The 18492-nt window shown below is 38.2% G+C and overlaps 1 protein-coding gene across 1 annotated transcript in view; it reads left to right on the top strand.

Moving 5' to 3' along the window:
- The first annotated feature begins 253 nt into the window (after positions 1 to 253).
- The window catches only part of mark1 (MAP/microtubule affinity-regulating kinase 1), a 31965-nt gene continuing 13726 nt past the window's right edge, over positions 254 to 18492 (top strand). The window contains exons 1-7 of the mRNA XM_024289646.2: positions 254 to 1210; positions 8196 to 8399; positions 11027 to 11080; positions 11364 to 11412; positions 11495 to 11560; positions 13363 to 13433; positions 18393 to 18449. Coding sequence (XP_024145414.1) covers positions 1166 to 1210; positions 8196 to 8399; positions 11027 to 11080; positions 11364 to 11412; positions 11495 to 11560; positions 13363 to 13433; positions 18393 to 18449 — 546 coding nt within the window. The 5' untranslated portion in view covers positions 254 to 1165. The remainder of the gene's footprint in view (positions 1211 to 8195; positions 8400 to 11026; positions 11081 to 11363; positions 11413 to 11494; positions 11561 to 13362; positions 13434 to 18392; positions 18450 to 18492) is intronic.

Raw genomic sequence — 18492 nt, 5'->3', positions numbered from 1 at the left:
TTTAGCGATTTATTTGAACAATATAATTTATTTCCTAATTTGTGGTTTGCAATGCAATTCATAGTCGATTTTGGTTCATTTTGAACGATTCATTAAAATGAATCAGGACATTTTTGTCCAAAACATCAACCAGTGAGACTGTACCGTGCTGGTGAAGTTTTCCAGATTTCTTGGAATTCTTGCAAGATAATCAAGTGTAATTTTAATATGTGTTTAAACAAACAAGTAAAGAAGAATTGAAGTCAAATTTTAGCTTGATAAAGTTCAGCCCACTGTTGTTTTCACATCAAAATACTTAAAAAGGATCATTAGTAGAACATTCTACCACACTCACATGCTGTTTTCTAGTATCAATGTAATCAATTTATCTTATTTTGAGATTATTTTTTAAAGATATAGCTCATTACTTCATTTGTTTGCTTTACGGCACCCCTCAGTGTTTTTAGGGAAGGGGAAAAAAATCTTTAATTTATTTTAATTTATTTATTTTTTTACTTTAATGTCCCTTTAGGGGCTCCGTACGAAGGCAAAGATACTTTATTTGTTTTTGTTTGTTTGTTCTTCTGGTAGTTTAAAGGTTAGACATTTAAAATGAGGCTCATTTTACTCATAAATTCAAATGAAAAGCTAAAAACACAAATGAAATGAATTAATGTTTATTATTTTATTTGTTCAAAGTTCATTATTTTCAGCTCAGTGTTTGTCTAAACGGCAGCAGCTGAGGATGCTGGGAAATGTGGAGGATGACGCTCCGTCAGATGAAGATGATGATGAGGAGGAGGAGCTCTGACGTTATCTCTTCCTCCTGAACTCCGCAGTGTGCTGCTGTCTGACCCGATCACCGGCTGGAAGCCGCGAGGAGCGGGACTTTTCCCTCCCTCTCCCCTCCACCTCCTCCTCTTCCTCCTCCTCTTCATCGCTCCTCTCCGTCTTTGTTCCGCCGCGTCTTTCCTTCCGCCTCAGACGCGCAGACGCCCGGCCCTTCCCGAGCCGCCGCCCCGGTCTCCCCCCCGCCCTCCCCTCCTCTCCCATCAGCCGGTGAGTCTCAGCAGCTGATCCCCGCCGAGGCGGCCTGCATCCGGGAGAGATGCTGTAGAGCCGCCCGGCGCAGAGGATGCTGGTCCCGGACTGAAGGCAGAGGAAAGCCGGCCAGGGAGAGAGAAGGATGTCGGGCAGGACGCCGCTGACCCCGGTCAGCGAGTCTGAGCAGGTGAGTCTGTGCAGGTGAGACTGTGTCTGTGGACCTGAGTCTGAGTCTGTGCAGGTGAGACTGAGTCTGTGAGTCTGGTTTTTGTGGGTTGGGTGGGGGCTGGTGCTCATTTCAGAGGAATGAGTGAATGATTCAAATGACCTCTTTGGGGGTGGTTTTTATTTTTAAATGAAAAAATAAACATTATTATATACTTGAAAGTTTTTAAAAAGTTGATTTTTCATGATTTGGGCCTCTTAAAAAAGTGTCTATAATTAGTATTCATCCACTGAAATGACCTCAGGCTAATAGATGATGAACTTTTCTTGATGTTCTCGTAATTCTTTCCTCATTAAGTCAGAGATGGAGACATTTATTAATTCTTTCTCAGCTGCAGCTGTAATGAAGCTGTTGATCCCGCGAGCCACTTGTGTGTCTGACTCTGGGCTTTTGTCACCAGCTGAAATAATTCATTGCATTTATTTTTGCATAGTAGTTTAAATTTTCATCTTTTTTTTTGTTTTTTATGACTTTGCTATGTTTAGTCTGCAAAGCTTCAAGTCCCTCTCCGATCTAAGTTGTGTTTTAGCGTGTTGGATGGAGGACATTTACAAGAAAAATATTATATATTATGTATTTCTTTATCCAAATTGTTTTGAATGAGGAGCAGAAAAAAAAAAAGCAGTTTGGAAAATTGACCATTTAAGACAGGGAAAGCATATATAAATAAAACATTTAAAAATGCAAATAAATAAGATTATAGCCTTTTAGGCTAATTTCTATTTTAGTCCCTGTAGAAAAGGTTGATGGTTTCCAGTAAAAGGAAAAGTTTAATAGAAATGATGACAGAAGTCAGACAACAGCAGAAACAACAGATGGAGATGTCAATAGAAAAACAGGACAGCAAATTCATGAAATATAGAAACTATAATTCAGAAAAAAAAGTAGAAAAACAAAACAGTAATTAATTTAAAAAATAGCTTTTTTGTTACATAGATAATAAGCTTCCTGATCTGCTCCATTCCGATCATCCACTCACAGACGAACAGATCCATGAACGTCTTTGTTTGTATCCTTTGAGCTGGAATCTGGATCTAAGCTGTACGGCTGGATAGCTCCAATTTCACCAATAATTTCTGATATTAATTGGTGGTTCATTTTTTTCCCTCGTTGTTTTTGTTATTTATTCTGGTGATCGCTGCGTCTTCTGTTCCCAACAGAGCGATGTTCTTAACAACTGTGTGGATGTTTTTCCATGCAGCAGAACTGAAAGGTGACGGTGTATAAAAGTGTTGGTGCAGGTCAAAGAGCTAAAAATAAGTTTACAAGGTCAGCCTCATCTCTGTGGCCTCAGAGTTCCCATAATCCTTCAGTCTGCATCAGCTATGGAGGTGAATACAAACATGCTGCACATCTGCAGCTTTCTTTCAGTTCCAGCCTCTTGAATTAAAACATAAAATACAAAAAACTCAGTGAGTTGTTGTTCTTTTCTGGTGATTGAAGGGCTTTTATCTGAGGTGACCTCCTCTGTCTGTGTCTGCATGTGTTAGCACAACACGCTGTGTGTCGTCTGAAACCACATTTGCAATGTTTTTAGTACCTGGAGGTTAAAATCCTCATTGTAACTTCAATGTTATCACAATAAATATCATTTTGGAGCTAATTATTTTCCAAATACTAGCCCTTCTTATAAACAATGAACATTCTGGCCTCAGAATATACATATTTTTACATTTATTACTTTATTTATTTGTGTTTTTTTTTATTTTAATTCTGCTCTTTTGAATTTTTTAGAGCTCAGTTTAGAGGTTTTTGATGGGCAGGTTGGTTCTGCATTAGATGAACATCATAGATCTTCAGTTTTTACTTTGTCCTGCCTTTATGCTGCTCTTCAGAACGTCGATGAGTCGGGTGGAGGAACTCAAATCAGTGTTCTCGTCTCACTTTAGGATTCAGATTTTCTGTGCAGACTCCAGTAGATCCTATAAATGTCCACTTCCAGACATTTCAGTTCCCAGCAGATAAGTCAGAAGACATTTTTTTTTCCACTCGTGTGTGCTTTTGGAACTCCGTAGTCCTGCTTTACTGTGACAAACTTCCTTTTTTCTAACATTCTTGACCTGTTTGAGTTGATCCAATCTAAACTTGAAGTGCAAGTTGTTAGTAAACTTAGAAACAGGGACACCTTGTTTTGCTGATCTACAGCATATTTCTCAGCTTTATCGTCTTTCAGACCTTCAAAATCTTTTTTTTGTTAGTTTTAGGTTTGAAAATATGAAGCACAGTGGATGATAGTGCTGCCACAAACAATTATTTTGATAGTCGACTAATCATCGATTATTGTTTCCGATTTGTCGACTAATCAGGTCATGAGCAAACTGGATGTAAATGCTGTAAGCTGAATTTCAAGATGCTGAAGCTGATAGCCAGCTAAAATATTAGTTACATCTAAAATTAGCCTAAAAAACTGAAAAAAGCCTAAGTTAGCCAAAACAGCTAGCATGCAGCTAAAATATTAGCTAAACTCCCAAAATTAGCCTTAAAACCTTTAAAAAAGCCTAAATTAGCCAAAATAACTAGCATGAAGCTGAAATAGCTAAGCTCCAAATTGGCCTAAAAAACTGAAAATATCCCAATTTAGCTAAAATAGCTAGCATCCAGCTGAAATATTAGCTAAACTCCAAATTAGCTTAAAAAAAACCTTAATAAATTCCAAAATAGTCCTAAAAGATAGCAGAATTCCATCAGAACTTTCAACTTTAATACAATCTGACTCCATATAATATAAAGTAACGACTAATCGACTATTAAATAAGTCGTCGACTATTTTAATAGTCGATTAGTCGACTAATTGCGGAGTGGATGATGCGTTTTATTTTTATAATGAAATACTCTTTTGTATTTTTTCTCTGATTTAACAGAACAAAGACGGTTTTAAACTTTCCATGTTGGATCCGTTCATGGTGGAGACTTTGCTTTTTTAAAACTGGTCTCAGCGTCACCACGGGAAATAAATCCACAGATTCTTTTGTTGTGATGCTTTTCTTTGTTTGTTTTTTTATCCATAATATTGAAGGAACAGCTGCAGAACCAAACACAGCAGTGAGTGTTTGTAAGTCTCATGAGTGACATGCAGAACCACTGCTTCATCGTTCTATTGTGTTTTAGTTTTTGCAGTTCTCCTGTCATCCCAGATCAGCAAACAGGATGAACAACAAGTTAACACAAAAACCTCCAGCAGCTCATGGACTACAGGCTAAGAAACTTCATGTTTCAGTCGATTCTAATGATTTTCATAATAATTTTAGCTAGAAAGACGTCGTAGAGACAGTGCAGGACGTGCTTCTTCTGCAACTGATTCTGGATCATTTGCGTTGTTTCTTTTTATTTGTTTTTTTGTTGTTCTTGTTCTGAAAAAAAAAAGGAAAAGAACCTTTTTCCGGGTACAGGTTCAATCTGCAGTTTAAATCTAAACTATAAACACAAAAATTAAACTGAAGAGGAAAAAAAAAACACAAACTGCAGGAAATAAAAATACTTAATTTGTTTTTAAAGCATTTTTTTAAATCAAACATTTTTTTCTGCTTAAAACAAATGTATGCCACATTTGGAGGAAAGATTCACTTTGACTGTCAAGATCAGAGCAAGTTTGAGTCAAGAAACTTCCTTCATTATTAGGGGCGTGACGATTAATTGATTAATCAATTTATATTCCTACGATCCAACCTGATCGATCTATCTTTTTTCAAAATGAGATAAATCGATAATCAAATCGATCTTCAAAAATACCAAGAAATTGTAGACAAGGAAGGTAGGAACAAGTATTTACCATTAGAGAAAGTGAAGACATTTGATAGGTGAGAGTGGTTGCCATAGAAACGCTGACTCAGACCAATCACTGCTCACTGATGATGGGTCCTACGTGGCGGCGTCCGTACAGCAAAAGGATGGCGACTGAATTGACTGGAAGTAAACCATTTGTGATGATGTCACACTCACTCAGTCCAGTTCTCATATACAGTCATTGCTGCTGTTTTTTGACATGTTGGTGGTTTGAGGCATCGATGTCAGACTGCTCACTCAAATGAAGAACCGCTCCAGTTTGTTTGTTGTGCTGCAGGTTGTGTGTCTTTTGTTGCTCTGAGGAATCGCAGGTGATGTTGTGTTTGTGCTTTCCTACCCCCGTCGTGAGCGTCGTTTGGGTTTTTGGACGTGCTCCAGGCTCCTGGACCCTGAAGGAATTCGGGGCAAATGCATTGTCATGCTAATGTGGGGATACTCTCATTGAGCCGCTCTTCTGTGGGACTGCACTCCACACTCCGACGATCTCTACATTCTACTTCATAAACCTGCCTCTCAATGTGTTGCCATGGAAAATGTTTGAGCCGAAAACTGAAAAAAGTTGTGGCTAAAACATGAACAAATGGTTGAGTCTGAGGGTCAAAGATCTGCTGGGATGTTTTCATTTCAGAGGAGAAAAACACAAAAAGAAATGAAAATGTTTTCACTCCAACAGTTTCCAGATTCTCAGCAGTTTTGATGACATTTTGCATCTGTCAGGCAGACAGCAGCTACAGCTGGCTCCTCCTGTCTGTTTACTATCGATTTCTCTGGAAATACACTGCAGAGCTGCAAGGAGCTCTACGGCGGGTGTGTATTAGTGTCAGTACTCTCTGAAAGTCACAGTCTAAAACTCTGTAACTCCATCTGTAAACGTTTCAAAATGTGTTTTTTGGTTGTTGGTTCACGTCAGATGACGGATGTAGTCACTCCAGAACCTTCCTGGACTTCCCCAGAAACCAGGTTATTGTGGATTTGGAGAAATGACATTTTATTTTACCTCTTATTTTACTGTTTATTTGATTGACTTAAAGTTTCTACAGCCGAGTTAATGTGCTAGTCTTAACTTTAAAGGCTTTGGTATAATTTGGTGCAATTTTTTTCAAATTAAAAACTTAGACATCAAAAAAATCCACCAGACGCAACCCTTCTGTGAGGTTTAATAGCGTCTATTCCCTCTGTTCACTGTTTTAGGAGTCCATAAGTCCGTTTGCTTCCATCCCATGAGCCTTTGCTGCTCCACACTCGGATCAGATCCTAAACAGACGTAGCGTGATTCATCGCATCCCTTTTGTCCCTTTGGTTTTGCTGAGCTGTTAAATCAGCTGCTGAGGGTCTCTCGTCACCATGGCAACCCGTGTTTACAATGGAATCACCCGTTCTGAATGGACCCCCCCACCCCCCACCTCTCCAGTGAATGAGACAGGAAGTCACTGAAAAGTGCATCGACGCTGATGAGGTGAAGTTCACACGGAGTGTTCCCATCATGCCCTGCAGTCTGACCTCCCGATGTCTCTTTCCTTTAAATCTTTAATGAGTTGTTAGATGTTGTTAAAAATGTATTGGGGGTGTCTTTTCATGTCCAGCTCGAGCGACTGTCGTTATGACAACCATGACCCTTGACTCTGTTAGTTCATTTAACTTTTTGCTGTCCTAATTTTTAATCTTGGTTCGTTTCAGCCAATGACCATGTGACGTCATCTATAGAAAAAGGTTATCTTCCGACTCCACCCAAATGAAGTCAATTCAGCCGCCATGTTGGAGCCAGACGTTGAGTCTGACTCATTGTTTCTATGGCAACCACTCTTGCCAATCAGGACGGCGCTTGTTGGAAGGCCACACCCCTATCAAACGTTTTGATTTTCGATGTAGGGTTGGTTGGCACCACCTACTTTTATTGAGACATCTGATTGGTCGGTTTATAACTTGAACTTCAGAAAAAATACAGTGTGGAGCAAAATAAGGATTATCAATAGAATAACTAAGTCATAACTGTTTATTTCTCTATAGAAGTCAATGGGATTTTCGCTTCTAGAAGCCACTCCCTGTTTGGAATTATTTAAGGTTTAAGTTGATTTATTCTGGAATAATATTCCTGCCTTTTTATTATTCATTTTATTATGTTTAAAAAGTTATGTTTTTTAAAGTTTCGACAATTGGCATTCTGCTAGATTTTTGGTCAATTTTGGCATTTATTAGGATATTTTAGGCTATTTTTAGCTAATATTTTAGTTACATCCTAGCTCTTTTGGCTAATTTTTTCTTTTTCTTTTTCTTTTTTTTTTTAGGCTATTTTAAAGTTTATCTATTTTTATCAGCTTCGTGCTTCCTGTTTTGGCTAACCTAAGTTTTATAGGCTAATTTGGCATTTAGGTAACATTTTAGCTGGCTAACTTCAGCGTTTTTAGCCATCAATATCTTCATCTTCAGATTTCAGCACTAGTATCTTTAGCAGCCAAATTCAGCTTACAGCATTCACACGAGTATTATCACAGGTAATGTTCATAATTACGGGTTTAAAGTTTTAAAAATGTAGTTTTAGAGTGTTCGATACATGTTTATCCTGTTCAGCCTAAGGTGTGTTTTGGGTTTTGGCCCAGTGTGATTGAGTTTGACACCCCTGACCAAAAGGGAGGCGCCACTCATTCCAGTTCTCATATACAGTCAATCAGTCTAATGCTGCACATGGATGCACGTTTATTGACAAATTGCTACACATCTCCATCATGTCTGCAGGCTCCTCATGAAAATCGGGTTGTTAGAACTGTTACTACCTAAAATAATCAGGACCATTCTGAGCACATGGGCTGCTGCTGTTGAGATTCAGCCTCATGTTGCTGACAGATTGTTTTCCTGGAACCATCAAAGGATAATTCAATTAAAATGTGTTTCAACATGAGGTTCTCTTATAAAAACAGTCAGTAAACATCATCCTCTATCGCTGAAGGTTGGCACACTTTGATGAATCAAAATGAGCGATTGGCCTAAAAGGATCTTAAAGTTGTAATCTAGTAGTTTTTAGAACACATTGACGGATTGATCTGTTGCATTTCTTTATGTTTCAAATAAAGTTTAAGGTTTCTCAGCTGCCATTTTGAGACTTTTGTTATGGGTGACTCTCGGGTTTCAGAACTACGTGTCTAATTTCTCTCGATTTCTCTTCTAGCCCAAATCTTCCGAGGGTCTTCCAGAACCTCCAGCTCCGCCCGTCAAGTCTTCAAGCTGCCACAGCTTGGTGCCATGCCGCAGCTCTGTGGCGGCCATCACGGACGAGCAGCCGCACGTGGGAAACTACCGGCTGCTGAAGACCATTGGCAAGGGGAACTTTGCCAAAGTCAAACTGGCCAAACACACCTTGACTGGCAGAGAGGTCAGAATGCAGAGTTTGTGTCTGTTCTTTACTCGTTTAACTCCAAAAAGATCCAAAAAAATAAACAAATACATTGTAAATGTTATTTCTGGTCAGATTTCCAAAGATGATTGACGGTAAAACTAAACAAAGGGTCCGCTCTGCTCTGCTTCAGTTCATACTCAGTGTTTTGCTGAAGCTGAAGTTGTTGGATCAATTATTCACGCCGTCGACGTCAGCAGCTCAACGCCGGTTGGTCAGAGCGTCACAGGGTGAGCGTGTGTGACGTTCTCCTTCTCTGCGCTTATTTTAAGGTCCATATCCGCGTGGAGGCGTCGCGTTTGTCCAATCGGCTGCTCTGCTCCTCTCTGAAGATGACACACTTGAACTGAGAGAAGGAAAACACTAAACAGAAGGAGCACTTAGACAGTCATCATGGCGCTGTGGGGGGATCTGCCTCCCTGCTGATGCTTCAGTTCGTCGGGTTTTATGATTCATGAATACATTTTCTAAACCTGTTTTGTTACTTTCAGGTTTTATGAGAAGCAGAAACGTGTTTATCAGGCTGCCGTGAAACATTTCTTCTTCCTCCTGGATCTTCTCTAAATCAGAGTTCACATTTTGGTTTGATCTACTTTCAAAGCGTTCCCAGTGTTCTTTTCATTATGATTATGTTATTTTTAGACAAAATCAAAGAACTTGTGTCATTTTCTAGGATACAGTTTCTGCAGAGCGGCAGAAATGAGTAGTAGACAGAAATGTTAGGATGGAGTAAGCCCGCCCCCATTTCCCATCATCCATCTGCGTACTTGCTCTCATTACCAGTGCAACAAAAATGGCGAGCGTCCTCAGAGTTATCCAGCTGTACAGCTTTGATCCAGATGTCAACAAACGACAAAAGAATCTCAAGTGGATCCATTAAAACGAGAGCTTGTGGCTCACCGATGTGACGGCTACCAGCTTTTCTCAACAAAGATTTTTCATCTGGTCCTGATTCACAAAAATGTCATTAAAAAATACTCAGAGAATCCATTTTTAGGCCTAATTATTGTATTCTGTGTCATGAGAAAATCCAACAAGAACATTAAAAACAAAAAAACACAATTGTGTCTTTGAAGGATTTCTGCCTGTAACTACATGATGCTCTCACCAAACAAGAACCTAATCATAAACACTCCACTTCCGTGCTTGACAGTTGGTGTGAGTTATTTTGGGGATTTTTTTTAAATAATATTTTCCAACTGATGTCTGTAGGACTGAGACAATCTTTTTTTTTTTGTTTCTTGCCTTTTGTTGTTACATCTTTTTCCCAATTTTCTTAAAACTATTTGAACACTGGATGATTGGACTTTAAATAATTTCATTTTTCAAAAACTATGAGAAGAGAATCTATTCATTATTAAATTAGACTGGACTCGACTTGACTAGACTCAACTGGACTTGACTGGACTTGACTGGATTTGACTGAACTCTACTCGACTCACCTAGACTTGACTCGGCTAGACTCGACTGGAGTCGACTAGGCTCAACTAGACTAGACTAGACTCGACTGGACTAAACTTGACTCTACTCGGCTAGATTTGACTCAGCTAGACTCAGCTAGATTGGACTAAACTCGACTCGACTTAGCTAGACTCGACTCGCCTCGGCTAGAATTGACCAAACTTGACTTGACTTGGCTAGACTCGACTGGACTAAGCTTGACTCGACTCGACTAGACTAGACTAGACTAAACTCAACTCGGCTAGAGTGCACTAAACTCGACTCGGCTAGACTGGACTAAACTTGACTTGAATCGGCTAGATTCAACTCAGCTAGTCTCTGCTAGATTGAACTAAACTCGACTTGACTCAGCTAGACTGGACTAAATTTGACTTGGCTAGACTGGACTAAATTCGACTCTGCTTGATTGGACTAAACTCGACTCGACTCGGCTAGACTGGACTAAATTCAACTTGGCTAGATTCAACTCAGTGAGACTCTGCTAGATTGGACTGAACTCGACTCGACTTATCTAGACTCGACTTGACTCGGCTAGACTTGAGTAGACTGGACTAAACCCGACTTGGGCAGACTGGACTAAACTCGACTCGACTCGAAATGATTTATTTTAAGCAATCAATCAAATCAAGGATAATGCATGTGTAATGGAATCAGAAGGTTTACATCCATACAAAGATATCTTAGACATAGGATAACTAGACATCAAATTATAGATGCTTGAAAGGACGTGGGAGGAAACGAACTTATATAATCCCACCCATTGTATAAAATGATATTATCTGTGCTCAAAAGAAAAAGAAAGACGTCCTCCATGCGAGCTCCTCGGTTAAAATGTGCCCACATTTGAGACACACATCTGTTTATACTTGATTATTTAATCAGTGAACACACAACTCAAAGATCTGATTTACTAAAGCTAAGTCTTGGTTGGAGGATTTATTAAAAACTGCCAAACTAACATCTAAAAGAAAAAGTGATTTTAATTCTCCACAACTTTATGGCATAAACAGTTTACCAGTTGTTTATTAAGATGATCTGGCTGTCCAATCATAAATTTATCATTATTATTTTTAAATCTTTCTGGAACTATAGAGACTTTCAGCTCCCGGCTTGACCTGTTTTTCTCTGTTTGTTTTCTCTTCCAGGTTGCGATCAAAATTATTGACAAAACTCAGCTGAATCCCACCAGCATGCAGAAGGTAAACATCTAACCCTCATACATTCCTCCTTTTATTCCTATAAACTTTAGTCCAGATGATGTAAACATCTTGTGGAGCTTCATGAACAAAGTTTGCTCAGGAAACAGCAAAACCGCAGAATATCATAGAAATATCATAGAAATACAAAATGTACAAATCTGTTGCATTTTTTGGATACATATTAGTTTCTCAGTATTTGAGAGAGACTTTATGCAAATAAAAGCGGCTCAGTAGTTTCTGAAGTCGGCAGAGTGGATGTTTATAATTCATCTTGTCTTGTTAGCTCTTCCGTGAAGTCAGTGTGATGAAGATGCTGAATCACCCAAACATCGGTGAGTTCTCGCCCCAGCGGGGAGCTCGGATCAGCAGTTTACTCGAGGATTCAGCTGCTTTAACCTCTGCTGCTCCTTTCAGTGAAGCTGTTTGAGGTGATTGAGACCGAGAAGACTCTGTACCTGGTGATGGAGTACGCCAGCGGAGGTAAGAGACTCCAGCTTCATAAATAATGGAGGGATCTGCTCCCGGCCTTCCGACCCCGTCCATGTTTTACAAAGTGCAGCTCATGCACATCTTCACTAATACATTTTTTCATGAATCCTCTTTATTGGCTTTTTCTCTGCAGTCAAACGTCATGTTGACACCAGGGTGGAGATGTTTGCTCCTTAGGAATCAAACTGACAGCTTATTAGAAGGGCTCTTTGTAGGTTTTTTTAATCTTCTTCGGCGCTGCCTTTTTCTATTTTTGTCTAGTTTTTAACGTAGGAGCAAAACCAGGAACCATCATGACCTCAGACATTTTTGCAGAAATGTATTTTTTTTGCATTTGTTTTAAATTACCGCCATTTAGTCAAAACTGCCTTCCGGGTCGATATGGGTGGATACTCTGTGTTAACCTTCTATGGACCAACGGGGGTCCAAAACTGATACAGTTTGGACTGGCTTAATGAGTCCATTTTATAATAGAAATGTTAGAAATACTCAAAATATGCTCACAATACTGCCCTGGTCCATACTGTATTATACAGTCAGTGGAAACGAGGCATTAATGAATTTGTCAGGAGAAAATGTTCATGCCCATTTTTTGTCTATGGGCATGCTGCACCTGTACAAACATAAATCCGGGTAAGTGGGTGAGACTCTACATGTCGTACAGACTTTTCATTCTTTCAGTTTCCTCAAATCCTAAAGACTGGACAAAAGCCTCGTTTCCACTGAGCAGTTCGGTCCTTTGTTTTGAACGTTTTCACTGTAAAATTAGCCTATTAAACAGTACCAAACTGTGCCTCTTTGAGACCCCCATCCGTTGTAGGTCCATAGAAAAGTAGAACGGGAAGGTTGGGGCGGACCCACTGTAGATACAAGTTGATTGGCTGAAAGCCCCAACATAGGGCTCATGTAAGCTAGCGTTTCCAACCGTTTGTAAGCGTTTTATGGTGGTATTCTTCTTAGCCGCTCACAATCATCTTTCAAACTACATTAAATTCCTGTTATACAAGATGTACAAAAGTAAAGTAAGAAAAAGACGAGCGGCTGGATGACCTGCTTTTCTAGTCGTCGCACTACAATGACGTGATGACATGCTAGCGGTCTACACCACACATGCACTGTAGAAACAAACCGCTCAATGGAAACTAGGATAAAGTGTCCATTAGTGCTGTTCACATAATAAGTGTATGATCCTTGGCAGGGCTGGCCTTGAGCATAGGCGACCTAGGCGGTCGCCTAGGGCACTATCTTTTGGAGGGATCTCCAAATTGCAATGTATTTTTTTTTTTCTTTTACAATTTAGGACACCACTCACTTTGTGTAAGCATGTTTTAAAAGGTAACAATTAATTAAAACCATGACAAAGCTAGGTGGTGGTGGTGGTGTAATCTGTTAGTTTTTCTTTAAAACTTTAAGAATGAAAAAGTCCCTCAGGGACAGATTTAAGGTCAAAAACAAAGGAAGAGGAGGAAAACATAGACTCAAAGCAGACGTTTGTCTGTTTTATTTGCATTTAATTGCTTGGAAATGAACAACAGAAATATTTAAACCTCAAACACTTGAGATACTTGTCAAAAGATCTACCATGCTGAGAGAGACATACTGAATGTTGGTGTGGCCGCCTGAGGGGAGTTTGCAGGATGCAAAGGTGAAGGAAACCTGATGTTTTTACCATGTAAAGGAGTTTGTTTTGAGAGTTAAATTACCAAAAACTGATCAATGAATAAGATTTCAGTTGATCATTTGATTACCAGTTGATTACCTGTGATGGACTCACCTGTCTGTTTATTTCTCAGGTGAAGTTTTTGACTACCTGGTGGCTCACGGGCGAATGAAGGAGAAGGAAGCTCGTGCTAAGTTCCGCCAGGTGAGTTCTGAGCTCCGTTATGCTGCTGCTGAAAAAGCATTTTAAACCTTTGATGGCTTCTGCTTTTGATGTTTTTCAGCACTTTAATAATCAACTGTGTTTTTAACCATTTTGATTCAAAACGGTTAAGTCTCGATTATTGATCAGTGAACTGATTAAATAAGGCACTTGGATTTTTGATTTTGTTTATTTTGGTCTAATAAGGGAAAAATAAATGTTATATGCTTAAAATCGCCCACTTTGAGTTCTATGAACTTTAGGATACTTTCAGGAGAGACAAAGAAGATCATTTGAAATCTTTACCAATCAGATTTCATCATTAAGACCCATTCTAATGAAAATGCTGTTTTTCTTGTGGCTTTTTTCTGATGATGGAGGACAAATACAAGAGAAAATGAAGCTTCAAATTGCATTTTTGAATTTTTCTTTATTGAAATTGTTGTGAATCAGGAGCAGACATAAAAATGCAGTTTGAAAAAGATCTTATTTGTGACATAGAAAATACTTTGGATGAGTCACAAACTTCTTCTCTGCTCCATTCTGATGCATCTACTTACAGACAAGTAGGTCCATGAACGTCTTTGTTTTCCTCGTCTGAGCTGGAATCTGGATCTGATCCGTACAGCTGGATAGTTCTAATATTGCTCACCATTTTTGTTACACAGGTGCATGAGGTTGGGGGTGAGGGGCTGTAAGCTAGAGGCAGAGCTTGGGAATGCACAGCTCAGGGAAGTCAGTAGTGCTGTTCTGCAGAAACTATGTCCTATAAAATGACAGAAGTTGTTTTCCCATTTGGCCTAAAAATATTGTAATTGCAGAGCGGAAAGTTTTGAAAATAGATTAAAAGATGATGGGAGTTGCTCTTTAAGCTAATTAACCTAAAATCAATGTATTTCTTTTGCAACTTCAGATGTTTTTCCAACTTTTAAATATCTTACACGTTGCTGTCCTTTTTCTATTTACTTTTTTTTTTTACCTTTATCATCAGCATGACAATAATCCACACGCGTGAAGTTCATGTTATTAATTCGTTTTATTCTACATATTTTTTTAGTTAGTCAATTAATGCTAAACTTGGCAGCTTTTATAGGTAATACAATGTTTTTGAAATTTCATTTTTTTTTACCTTAACTTTGCATACTTCTCTTTTTAATGATGGAGTATTAGCTCCACAAAAAAGTTTTTACAAGACTTTAAATCTTGTAGATTTACACATTTAAATCTTGTAAATTTGCAACTTTTATTCTTGTAAATTTAAGAGAAAATAACAATCAATTTAACCAATGACTTTTTATGTCTCGTAAATTTACAAGATTTAAAGTCGTAATTAACCCCAGAGCATTATCGGTGGGTGATTTTAACTCGGACTAAAATATTTATATGATTTCCAATATATTATATTTTTCTGAGTGTCATGAGTCTCTGGGTAAAGTCATACATGTCCCAGGAATGGGTGGACCAAAGACCAAGTCTCCAGATCAATTTTTTTTTTCATGAATTTTTTCTTCTCAAATTCCGAATTTTTCAGTCGTTTCCAACCATATTTTTAGGATGTTCCTAAGTTTTATTTTCCATTTGTTACATGAACCACAGTTGAAAATAAAAGAAAAATACTCTAATTTATCATCATTTTTTTTTTTTTTTATTGGGTATATCATATTGGGTAAAAACTACCCGACAAAAGTGATGGTGTAACTTTTTATTTAGTGAAAGTGTTCTAGGGTAACTGTCCCTAATACTCTGTGGTACTTTTTAGGTATATAAACAAGAAGTTATTTTAAAATTTAAAGCAATTTTTTGATCTTTCGTTTAATTTGTAAAAAACTTGAGCCGATTTATTTCACTGAAATGTTTGAGTTTATTGGCTTATCCAACACAAAATGAGAGGAAGTCTAAAAAGCATTTTAAAAAAAAAAAAATACTGTTCTCTTTTGTGATCAATTTTTAATTTATGAATTTACCAAATTAAAGCTTTTCAATTATCCAGAGTCATCCATCATAATCACCGTTTGTCGTCATTTTCATTTTTTTTTCTTTAAATTCAATAAAAGATGTATTGTAAAGCAAAAAACAAATCTCTAAATTCTCATTAAACAGGAAACAAACATCTTCTGATTTGATTTGATGCATTTCCTCCCACTTTTGTCATATTTGTTTAATTGCTCTCATGATTTATGAAACTTATAGCATCAGAAACTATAAATACAATCGGCTGAACTGGAGGCAGTTTTCCGTTTGGATGCGATCAGGCCTGAATACGTCTGGAAGCAGGTCAGAAACCACGGCACTCACAGCAGACCACAGCCTGTCCCCACAGGATGACTCAGACGCTTTCACTGGAACCACAAATGAAAAGGTCAATAAAACCATTAAAATTTAAACCGTTTGGAAGTTCTCCTCCGTTGGTAAAAAACAACAGAATCTAAACAGGCAGGCTGGTTTGCATTAGCTTATTTTTAGACAAAATACCTTCTCAGAGAAGAATTCAAGTAAATACAGTTTACTCAATCCAAAAATGTAAACTCTTAAAACACTGAATGTTCTTTGTTTAATTGTCACATGATCTGTCGCTGAAACATTATAGTTTAGAGTCAAGTCCTCATTCATCCCCACAATTCCACTCAAGGAAAACTTTCAGTTAAAGCGTTAACCCTTTAACACCGGAGCTCCAATGTTTATGTTATTTGATTTACCGTAAATGTTGTAATAGTTAACTTGATCAATGTCATTCCAGTAGATTGTGAAGGAGAAAAGCGGCTCGACGAGCCGCTTTTCTCCTTCACAATCTACTGGAATGACATTGACCACGTTGATAAAAAAAAATTACAGTATGTTAAAAATTTGTGTTCAAGCGTCACCGGCAACGCCTCGGGTGTTAAAGGGTTAATAAACATTGTTTGTATCTCAATAACGTTAATAATATATTAAAAATTAAGCTTAATATGACATTTCGAAATATTTATTTAGTTAAATCGTGAATCCGGAGTAGTTAAAGAATGCTGTTTGAAAAAGGGTCTCCTTGTGATGTCACAAATTCACTGGGCGGGGCCACATCTCCCTGCTCCACTCCATTCTGATTCATCCACTTGTAGACAAATAAATCCATGAACTTTTTTGTTTTTTTAATCTGAGCTGGAATCTGAATCAAATCTATACGACTGGCTAGCTCCAACGTTGCTTCGTGCTTTTGTTGCACCGCTAATGCTAGGTTGGGGGTGTGAGGGGCTGTGAGCTAGCGGGAGAGCATGTAAACTAAAGGATGATGGGATTTCACGCCAACAGTCCCACCCGTAAACCAGTGGTATATTTCAGATGAACGGCTACTCTGCAGAAACTATGTCCTAAAAAGCCAGAACGGTTTTTTATTTTGGCTAAACACAGCAATTTATTTCCAGCTCTGTTACGGTCCCAATAGGCACACCGGCTTCAGTCGTGGGGGGAACAAAAGACTGCCAGGGTCCAACCCCAACCTAAAATAACAAAACCCAGCAGTGTAAGACTGCAGAGGACAGAAAAGAAACAAACACAAGTTGAACTCAAAAACCTCCTCCTGCTCCGGCTGCCTGGTTGAGGGTCTGCTCTAGTTTAAATACCCAGCAGGTGTTAATCGGGATGACTGATTGGTCCCCACCTGCCAGGTGATCAGAACAACAAGGCAGGTAAAGGATGCAGCGCGTCAGCCATAACAAGCTAAAAAAATTCACTTGTGTTTTTTACTTTTGTGTAGATTTGGGTACATTTAAGGTTATTTTGGAGCCAAAATAGTTTAATACAGTTTTGAATCAAAGAGGGTTTAGATCAGGGGTGTCAAACTCAAGTCCTCGAGGGCCGACGTCCTACTGGTTTTCCAGAAATCCTGCCTCATCTGCTGCTGATTACCTGGATCAGGTGTGTTTGGCCAATAAGGAGCTTCAAAGGCAGGTTGGTTGGAAAACATGTAGGACACCGGGCCTTGAGGCCTGGAGTTCGACACCTGTGGTTTAGATGAACAAGTATGGAAAGAAAATAGACTCACTCTGATTTGTGCGTGCATAATTCTTGATTTGTAATTCATATAAGACGTTTTGTGCATAAGTAAAAAAGAAAATACAAATTACACATGCATAAATTAAAATTAAAACAGCTTGAAACAAATTACACATGCAAATCTTTAAAAATTATACACAAATCACCTCTTACGCACATAACACATCAGTTACGCACAAATCTATCGTGAGACTCTTTTCACGTCTCATGAGTGATGCGTTTACATAGTACTAGAACGCTTGTTATTCATAGTCTTCTTATCAGTCGTTTTAAACTTCGATTGTGAAAAATATCCAGTAAAACTTGACATTTTCCCATTTTCTTAAAAAGATATTACCAAGAATTATTATAAAAAAGTCTATATAAGTGTTTTAAAACACTTGTCCCTTCAAAAATAAGACCTTTTTTCCAGAAAAGAGTGCACAAATCCAGAAAATCCACAAATCCTAAATTATGTATGCACAAATCAAGAATTACACACAAGTCAGAGTGAGTCTATTTTCTCTCCATACAAAGTCTCTAAATTTGGTTTTCATGATTATTCACATTTTAATCATGTGATTTTACATTAATCACATGATTATTTCATATTTTGCTTGATAATTCATAACAATGAAGAACCATAACGTGGCTTTAAACTTGCTCCTAAACTGTGATGTAGCACTGTTTCTGCTCGATTTGCTGATCCTGATTTTATTAATATTTGATTTTTAGTCCTGAACCGGATATTGATAATTCATGTAGAGAAAATGGTCGAGTCGGGGTGGGATTATATAAGTTTGCTTCCTTCCACTCCCTTTCAAGAGATCTACTTGTGATTCACTAAGTGATATGTTATGTATGTATTGTGACCTGATTGCTCAAAATAAACCATTTCATTCATTCATTCATTCATTCATGATCTTCATGACGATTCTTCTCTGTGTTTTTCAGATTGTGTCTGCAGTGGAATACTGTCACCAGAAGAGGATCGTTCACCGGGATCTGAAGGTAAAACAAAATCTCCATTCTGGTGTTCTATTTGTAAAATAAT

The sequence above is a fragment of the Oryzias melastigma genome, linkage group LG1 (assembly GCF_002922805.2).
Source record: "Oryzias melastigma strain HK-1 linkage group LG1, ASM292280v2, whole genome shotgun sequence".
Classification (NCBI taxonomy): domain Eukaryota; kingdom Metazoa; phylum Chordata; class Actinopteri; order Beloniformes; family Adrianichthyidae; genus Oryzias; species Oryzias melastigma.
Note: the sequence above shows the minus strand (reverse complement) of the source record. Positions and strands in the feature narration are given on the sequence as shown.